Source organism: Pinus tabuliformis, chromosome 6, assembly GCF_031772625.1.
Source record: "Pinus tabuliformis cultivar Carrire ecotype Pingquan chromosome 6, CPIR1, whole genome shotgun sequence".
Classification (NCBI taxonomy): Eukaryota; Viridiplantae; Streptophyta; class Pinopsida; order Pinales; family Pinaceae; genus Pinus; species Pinus tabuliformis.
In genome coordinates this window covers 933336626-933346536 of record NC_142292.1, presented here as the reverse complement: position 1 = coordinate 933346536, position 9911 = coordinate 933336626, and the positions used below count along the sequence as shown (strand labels likewise).

The 9911-nt window shown below is 39.6% G+C and overlaps 1 protein-coding gene across 2 annotated transcripts in view; it reads left to right on the top strand.

Annotated features, from left to right (window-relative positions):
- The first annotated feature begins 4978 nt into the window (after positions 1–4978).
- The window catches only part of LOC149261990 (Major facilitator superfamily protein), a 399155-nt gene continuing 394222 nt past the window's right edge, over positions 4979–9911 (top strand). The window contains exon 1 of one of the 2 annotated variants that reach the window (XM_089423184.1): positions 4979–5261. In XM_089423184.1, the coding sequence (XP_089279310.1) occupies positions 5194–5261 (68 nt within the window). In that variant the 5' untranslated portion in view covers positions 4979–5193. The remainder of the gene's footprint in view (positions 5262–9911) is intronic. The other variant, XM_089423175.1, reaches the window with a different exon arrangement.

The window sequence follows — 9911 nt, the reverse complement described above, 5'->3', positions numbered from 1 at the left end:
AGTATCCCAGTCGCTCTGCTGTCACTGCTGGGAAAAGGGGATTTGGAAAACTTGCCCATCGCACATACTCTGCAAGTATCAAAGTGATCAGTACTGAAATCTGGCACACCTATAGTGATCTCCCTCAAGGTCCTCAAGGCTCCATGATACATATGCCCCATCCTGCGGTGCCAAATCTCACACAGCTCAGAGCTGCTAGCTCTGCTATCGGTACTACTGCTAGATGCCAAAAGGGGCTGGAATGCAAACTTGTACACCTTTGCATGGTGTACACCTATCACTCTAGTTGAATCAGCTGGAGTGCCCCTGGGATACATCAACACCTGTCCTCCCCTGAACAGTACCTCATATCCTCTGTCCTCCAAAGCTGAGACGGATATGAGGTTCTTCCTCATCCCTGGCACATAAAGAACATCTGACACTTTCAAGGGAGGTTTGGACTCCCTCTGAAATGTCAGTGTCCCCACACCGACTGCTCTAACAACTCTGTCATCACTGAGTACTACCTCTATATCAGTGCCACTCTCTGAAAGCTCTGAGAAGTACTCATGGACTCTTTTCATGTGACGTGAAGCCCCACTGTCCACATACCAGATACCCGAAGATGCTCCGCTAATCGAGGGAAAAGCATGCTCCCTCTGAACTTGTGTGGCAGGTGATCCTGCACTAGAGGACTCACACGCAGTGAACCCAAACTCCTTGTCAAAACAATCTGCAAAGTCCTCAACCTCTGCTGAAGCTGCCAAGCTCTGGTTCCTCCCCTTCTTCTTCTTCTTCTTCCGACACACAACTGCATAGTGTCCCATCTTTTGACAATTCCAACACTTCACCATGGAATAGTCCTTCTGTGTGTTACCCTGTTTACCTTTACCTTTGCCTTTGCCCCCACCATTGCCTGTGGAAGCCTGCTTATTCCCTTTGCCTTTCTTGCCTCCTGCCAACAGCGCTACATCCTCATCCTGCTCAACTGGCTTGGCTGCCCTAAGCTGACCTTTCCTGATCTCTGTCTGAATGCAATCATCCCAAAACCTCTCCCATGTGGGAAGGGTCTCACGTGCACAAACCCCATCAGCAAAGTTCATCCATGAACGAGGGAGGCCATTCACTGCAATCTGCACCAAGTCAGTGGGTGGAATGACCTCTCCAACTGCTGCCAAATCATCTCTCATATTAGTAATCTTTGTGAGATATCCAGCTGCACTATCATTACCCATCTTAATGGTCTTCAACTTCTCCTTCAGGACCATTTTCCGGTTCTCATTGGTACTCTGGTAGAGATTGGACAATGCTGTCCACATCTCATGGGCATTTCTCTTTCCTCTCACATGAGGAATGCAATGGTCTTTGACTCCATCTAGAATCAATCTCTTACCCTTGTTGTTCTTTTTATTTTAAGCAACCAACTGAGTAGCATCAGTAGGCACAACAACATGGTTCTGTGTGGTATGCACCATAATGTCCGAGACTTCTGCCTCCTCAAAGATACTCAACATTCTCTCATTCCAAACACTGTAATTGGTATGCCCATCCAACCTATCCTCCACCCTCAATCCCAATGACATCCTGTTGTCCTAAAATTGAAAAATAGCACTGCTGTAGTAAAGATAAAACTGCTATTTGTGAAAAATCAGCTTGCTGGAATTTTCTGAGTGAAAAATCAGCAGGCTGTAATTTTCCTCCTTGCTGTCCCAAACTGCACTTCAACACTCAAGCTCTGATACCATGTAGAAATTTCTCATTTCCCACCCCGGTTTTCAGTTTCACCTTATTTCTCCAAAATAGTTAAATGCCCTTTCCCATATCCATACATTCAACAACTAGAAAATAAATTTTGCTGAAAACACAAATTCTGGAAATATTACAGAATGCTAAAAATGCAAAAATAAATATCAGCACATACAAACAGCCATTCAACACATTTAAACACAGTGATTTTTGGTCAAGGTGACCCTGGAAAAACCCCCTACAACTCTTGGGGAAAACCAATTCGAAAGCTCCTTCTTATTTCTGGAAAATGCTTTTTACAGTGAGAGAAATATTCAACAAAAAATCAGTAAGCAAACTTTTACAACTTATCTCGTTTTCCGTGCCTCAAAGCCAATTGGAAAAAACTTGTAAACAACAAAACAGAACAACAATAAATGTTGTACGGCCTCCTCGATTTTTGTGCCCAAATTTCAGCCTTAAATGCTGTTGTACGGACTGCCTAGAAAAGTGTGCAAGCTGCCATAAATACTGCTGTATGGTTTTCCTCGATTTCTGTGCAAAAAAACAGTAGTATAGCTATACGGATTTCTACCTAGAAAAGCATGCCAAGGTACAACCACTTGCTGTACGACCTCCCTTCAAAAACTGGCCAACAAACTTCAGATTTTCTGCTCCTCGATTTCTGTGCTAACTTGCTATACGGCCTCCTTGGAATCTGAACCAAAACTGTTGTACATCCTTTTTAGAAAATCGTGCCCAAAATCTCCCTTTCACTGTGTGCTAACTCAACTGTACGGACTTGCTGAAACGCTGCCTTGGAATGTGTGCCAAGCTGCTGCCTCCTTCTCCTCACTGTCCAGAAATCTCTCTTGCTCTCCTTCTCTCAATCTGCTCATGAAAGAATTAAATGACCTTTTCCTCTTTTCCCTCCTTTAATCTAACCCTAAGTGACTTTTGGGGAATCCCTAAATCCAATGGCTGAAATAGATTGAGATCTAGGGCTGAGATTAAATGCTCATTTAAATCTCATTTTCTATTTTTTAATTCACCCCACTTTAATAAAGACCCACTTAGTCATTTATGTCCAAAGTCACTTTTCCTTTCTAATTTTACATTGACTTTATTAAAGTCACTTTAAAATTAGACTTTAGTAACTTTATCACTTAAAGTCACTTTTAAATTAGATTTGACTTTATAAAATTATAAAGTCACTTTAGGAGAAAAATTAAATTCTTTTGGACACTTTTCCCTAGGCCAAAGATCAAAGCTGTAGGGAACCACCTGTCCTCCGGTACCAAATTTCAACAAGAGAGAGGAAACAACTGGAGGAGGGTCATCTCACGTCGAGGTCGAAGGGGGCACACAAATATAGAAGGATTTTCAGGGATATATGTGGAAGGTAGCATCAGAGGAGACCTAGAGGGCAGAGGTGACGCTCGCAGAGGGGGAGGGGTCATAGTATGGGGAATATGAGAACCCTCCTATACATTTCTATTACCCCTACTTGCTCTAGGGGATGACACAAGGGCCGGGGAGAGGCAAGGAGAAGTGGAAAGTGAATGAGTTGAAAAATCATTATTGATATGAATTTTTCAGTAGAAAAGTCAGTACTTGAAGCAAGATTCCGAACAACTTTTTCCCCAGTAGTGTGGCCTTATCTCCAGCCTTCGCGCTGACAACCTACACCACCTTGAATATGTCTACGAGGACATCACTCCATGAGATGACCTGTGTGATGGCACAAGAGGCATTTGAACGGAATGCCCTAGTAGGCTAGACATTGTCTGTGATGAAGTTGCCCCTAGGCCAAATTGATATGTATCGAAAGCCCTCCAGAGAAACTGAGCTCCACCAAACTCCACGCCACCCTCTTATCCCATGCATCGAGACAACCCGGGTCAATATATATAAACCGACCAATGGCGTCCCCAATCTCCATTAGGACTCGCCGAGTCCAGAATTCCAATGGTAATCCCATAAGTTTACCTAAACAATATTATTCTTCGACATGTCTCAAAGTGGATTAAAGCCCACATACCATCTATGGAGCTGTAAGAAACTTCTCCCTCGCACCCAAGGAATTTTCATGATGCACTCCAGGTCGTCCTGATGTAAAAAATGGAAGCTATACCAAGAGTTCATGAGCCGTATCACTTTAGGAGAATATCCGAAGATGGGAGGCCACTGTGACCTCACCCGATCTTGCATGTTCTATTGAGGATGATCGACAAATGCCTAGCGCCCGACAAGAGCTCTCTTCTGCACGCTGGTTACCTTGTCCCATAGAACATCATATCCAAAGCTCAAGAGTTTCGTATTAGAGGTCGGAAAGATAGATTTACGCGATCCTCCTTCCTTGTCCGAAGCCCCTTGTACTAGGATGGATAACTCGTTTCCCGAAGCTCCACATGTAGGCCACTTATTGGAAGATCTGAAGAGGGGGAAAAGGTCGGGCGTTTTGACGACTAGGATCATCCACAGTATTCCGATTATTTAGGAATTCCCTTTCAGCCTCCAAGGTGGCATGTATGAAGGCCCCATGTGAGGACATATCCACATTTAAAGAGTTAATACAATTGTCTATGTGAGCCATGCCATCTAAACTGTGGCTACTAGTTCAACGTCAAAACCTGAGCAGAGATGTGCCAACTCACATCGAGCAAAATAAAAAGGACAAAACCAACCTTATACCAACTTGATAAGGAAATAAACGCTCCTTCCTGGGAAAAAAACACCACTCCACAAGATATAGTCGTTTGAATTTAAATGAGAAGTATCAGGGAATATTCACCTACTCCCCTGTCCACTCTACCCAAAAAGATCATACCAACCCCCTCATGAGAATTTCACTACACCATATTAATTATGGAAATTACCCACCGTAATTATAGAAATTACCCACCAAGTGTGTGAACTAAATATTGTACACCACCACTTACTAAAATATCTATAATAATTTTAATAAAATGTAAAGAATCATAGATCCAAAAATACCTACGATATCAACCCATACTACCATAAATGGCCTCTAAACAATGAAAATTACAATTTTATTTTAACATGTGGAATTACCTACCTCACTTTGTCTCTAAACGCAATCAAAATTAAATTTTTCATTTAAAATGTTGAATTACCACCTCACTTTTTGAGTGAATCATTATTACAAAATTACCTTTTTTATTTTAATAAAAAGTAACAAGCAAGGAATCAAACATCCTCAAGTAAAATATTTAAAGCTAAATATTAAAACAGGTCAAATTGATGTAAAAGCCACGGAATGTCGAGTTTTTCATGTCACAAGTTCGGTTGTTCCAAGGTCTCCATGTCGTACATTTAATTCAACCACCATTCAAACTCGTCCCTCAGACCAATTAGTATGGCGTAAAGCTATGTAGCGACAGTCATCTCATCTCCTTGAATTGTTTCATTGAATGCATTTACGACCTATCCGGATATAATTTGGTCTCTGCACTCAGCCCGGCAGCGATGGCAATAGCTGCGTCTGATGCAATTGAAGAAAACGATCTAAACCCTTCATGGTTTACCCCCAAAAGGTTCGTTCATCCCTTTTTCCTGCTGCTTGATGTTAAATTAGTAATCATTTTTGCAGGGTAGCGGACAATTTAAACAGCTCCTTAATGGTCGTCAAAGATCGAATAAATCAATTTTGATCACTAATAAGGCATTTAAGCCTTTATTTTTCGTTCTCGGGATGCTTTGCAAGTCCAAGATATGGTCTTCAGATCTACCATTGCGTCTGAGATTCAGAGGCGGTTTTTATTAATATATATATATATATATATATATATATATATATTTTATTGTTTATACGGGTGCATGAAAAGCCTGGGCTCACATGTGCGTTCACTCTCCCACGGGATTGGAAACTATGAACCCTTATTGGCAATCGCCATTATCAACTGCAGGTTAACGTAAACAAAAATCCAAATTGAAACATAGGACCCCAGAGCCTATGGCTTGTGATCAGCAGCTATTTAGTTCTTTGGCTAGAAAAAGAAAAAATATAATTTTATTCACAGCTGATTTGAAAAATTGAGTGGCTAGAAAGAAAAATAATTTTGTTCACGGCTGATTTGAAAAATGGAAAAAGAAAAATCTGATACGGATGACCCATGATTGGTAGGTTGAGTTAGAGCCACTTCGCGAGAACTTTTGATTTTCAAATAAATGACAATTAATTTTTTTTAGATGGATCGAATGGAGTAACTACCTGTAAAATCTGGTTAATTACCACCAGCTGTGAATAGTGATAAATAAGTTTTAGCGAAATTTTGTTCGACTAACCAATGACCCCAATTTAGCAACATTCAGGCAACATGACCCAAATATTGCTTGATACGACATTCTAACAACTCGCGTTCAATGTGCTTGGATGAAGTTGTCTTATGAGCAGCATTATGTTATCTAGCTTTTGCTGGACAAGATTCCATGGTTCAACTGTATGTTAGTTCGTTGTGATATCTAGTTCTGCATTTCCTTAAACATGTTAGGTATTCCTGATAAGATTTGACTAGCAGATGCAAGTTTCATTGAGGAGCTCCTCCTACCAAAAAACTTGTCATTGAGAATGAATGAACCATATCTCTGTCTGTGAATGAAACTTTGCACTTTAGTGAATTCCTTATTTGCTATCTGCTATCCATTTTAAAATAAGAAGTTTAAGCAATTATTCTGAAAAGTTTAATGTAGAAATGCTACACTTGTACATTTTTAGTAAGTAAAAATATCTTTTATTAACTGCAATAATAGAGACAATTACTTGGCTTTTTTTTTTTTTTTTAAGTTGAGTCTGGCTTTGGAATAATGGCCTGCCAGAATAATGCCCTCTATCATTCCATACTCCTCTTCATTCATATCCCCATAGTTCTGCTGTTTCCATCCCTCATCACATTTCTTCAGTTAAAGGTAGGCCAACAGTTGTCATAATTGTTGAAAATAATCTGGGATAACTACTAACAAAAAGTGCCACTTGAATATATTTATTTCTATTGCAAAGAGTGGGAGTTCACATAGACATCATAAATACATAGTTACAGCCAGTTTGGCCACATAATCCAAGTAACTAACCAAGAGCATAAGAAATAAATGAACCCAGGGGGTTGGTGTTAAAATTAAGGGTGTAATCTTTACATTTGGCCACGTCCAACCCTGATGTATTCTTTATATTATATTTCTACATTTTGCTAAGACTGACCTAGTCAACTCAGTGTACATTGTAGATTCATAACCCCTCCTTGGGGAAAATGCCTTACCTCTTTAGTTGTGTATATTTACACACCTCTTATTTATATCTTCATACATTATGATCATTCATTCATTTCATTATTTTACAAGTGATGTAGCAGAAGGGCACTATAAAGCATTGTGCTTTCTTGTTCTTGGTTTTAACCTATCTTGTGCATGGGTTATTTGAATTTCTCTGTCTAGTGCACTTCTGCCATGGTTTGTTTTTCCTCTATGGTTGTGCTTCTCTTGGATGCTCTAGCATGGTTTATCTCTTTCTTCACTGTAGAATTTGGGTTGGTTACTTGGTTTTGGTTCTGTTTGACACTTATGAATCTCAACATGGTATTAAAGTGGGTGTGAACCTCCCCCTCTCAATTGAGCAACTGATCCAAAAACCCTTTTGGCTAGTGGCATTGCTCAAGCTGATTTATGACAGCAGAATTAGGGTTTCTTGGATAATTTTATGGTTTAAAACACTCCTTCAAGGCCAACACCTCCTTCTTAGGGTTTTCCTAGGGTTTCTACTAGAATTTTGTCTTTCAAGGTCAATGCCTTGTTTTAGGGTTTCATAGGGCTTTGACCCTCCTTCAAGGCCAACATTCTCTTCCACATCGACATTGTAAATTTTTTGTAAAAAGCTGGTACCTTTCTTTTCATGGGTCTTTAAAAGCAAGTTGAACCTAATTGATTCATACTATAGTGCACATTGGGTCATGCACTCTCCAAATTGGTCCTCCACTTCATAGGTTTGGATCGCTGATTTTGAAACTACTAGGCATATGATCAAACATCAACAAACCAACAACAACAATGTGGAGAGAAAGCAATCATTGGTGATAACTCAATGCTACTACTTTCAAGATGTGGAGATGTCATCATTGACACCATTAAGTTTGAAGAAGTCCTTCAAGTTCTAGGAGTTAGACCCAATATTCTTTCTATTTACTGCATCACTCTCATTGACAAGAATTTGGAATTTTGGCCAAATTGATGGGTTATAAAGGACATAGATGATGGGTTTAAAGTGGTTGCCCCGAGACATTTTTGTTGAATATGATCATATGTACAAGCTAGGGAAGCCTCCTCCTTCCTCTATATGAAAAGGATTTGTTGCTATGATAGCCAAGTTGACAACGCCAACATGTTATGGCATCAATGTTTGGGACATAGAAATTTTAGGTATTTACAACATATGACTCTCCAAATGGCTAATGATCTGCCACTGGTCGAACCACCTAGTTGTTTTTGAATTGTGTATACTAAGAGAACATCATCAAGAGTCCTTTTCGAAGTATTTAGCAAGGTGAGCATCTTAGCCTCTTGAATTGGTTCATAGTGACATTTGTGGGCCCATGAGCTCTCCTCTTATTAGGGGATCTAGGTACTTTCTCTCTTTCATTGATGACATGTAGACTGCTTATGTAGATGCCAAATTCATTGAAAGCAACTCTCAAACACTGTTGAATCCACTCCAAGCTTGCTCCAAATAAACTCTATTCATTGTAGCTCCACAACCTCCAACTACTCACAAATGATCAATGAGAAGAGTGTGAGGACAATTGAGTGGGGGTCATTATATAACCTTGTATTAGGTTTTGGGGGGCTTGTTTTTTTCTTTTTTGGGCTCCTTAGCACTAGTCATGTGGGTGCTTTGGGTCAAACCAATTCAGGTCATATGGTTGGTTTGGGGGTTAATTCTACTAATTTTTTGTGCACTGGTCTAGACCAATTGACCCTAATATTGACTTTGACATTACAAGAAACTTGTCGTAAGGGAGCTCCTAAGGATATCTCCTTTTTTGAATATGCTTAAGCCTATGAAGTATATTAAAAGATGTGGGTCTTGGAACTTGAACATCTTATAGAGGAGACATATATCAGAAGATATGGGTCTTGGAATTTGAAAATCTTATAGAGAAGACATATATTAGAAGATATGGCTCTTGGAACTTGAACATCTTATAGAGGGGATTGTTGTTGTTAGCCACTTGTAAGGAAAATAAGGTTATGGATGACAATGGTTATTCTCATATTAATGATTCATTGTGTAACTATAACGAATCTTATGAGGTAAAAGGCTGTGGTCTCCATCAAGTCTTGATAAGTAATGACACAAGAGTAATCTGAATACTGGCTGAACCATAAGATGCCCTTACTTTTAGGCATGATTTTGTTGTTTCTTTAGCTATGGATATTTTTCTAGTGGATGTGATTGCTTGCTTACAATCTAAAGGCCATTAAACAAGAGTAGGGTAAATTTATTCTGCGATGTAAGGAGGAAGTCTTTTTGGCGCAATACCTTTCCTCACAAGGAAAACTAAGGGATACTTCCCCACATTTGTGGATCATATCCCTAGTAAACCTATTGGTGTAGATTGTTACGCCTCAGTTAAGAGGATTTGAATTGGGCACTTGTTGTTGGTTTTAACTCTGTACAATCAATTGCTACAAAAGATTCTTAATAAAACCAGAAAAGATGCAATGGTACAAACTCACATTAACATAGTGATTTTACCTTGGAAACTCAAAACTGGGGAAACCAAAATGATTCTTAGTATGTGATATCTTTACCATGTTACATACCAATATGTATATCGCGTGGCATCCATAAACCCCCTATCCATTACCCTTGGATTATAATACAATTTTAGTTCCTTAACTAGAATATCAAAACCATTGTCTAAATCACCATGTGCCACAAAATCACTAAAAGAGAAAAACACATGTTGAAAATTGTCAAAATAGGATGCAAAAAACTACCCAATTTTTTGTTGTTGGAGCGATGCCTCCTAACCCCCACATAAGGGGGGCTGTTGCCCCCACATGACCCCCTTAGTGACCCCCTTGCTACACTCAGCACAATAAATCATATGTGGGGCTAGTGGTGCAAAGAATATAACACATATCCAACATTCTCCCACTTGTTTTCTTCGCTTATAGGAGGTTGCAGGAGTACA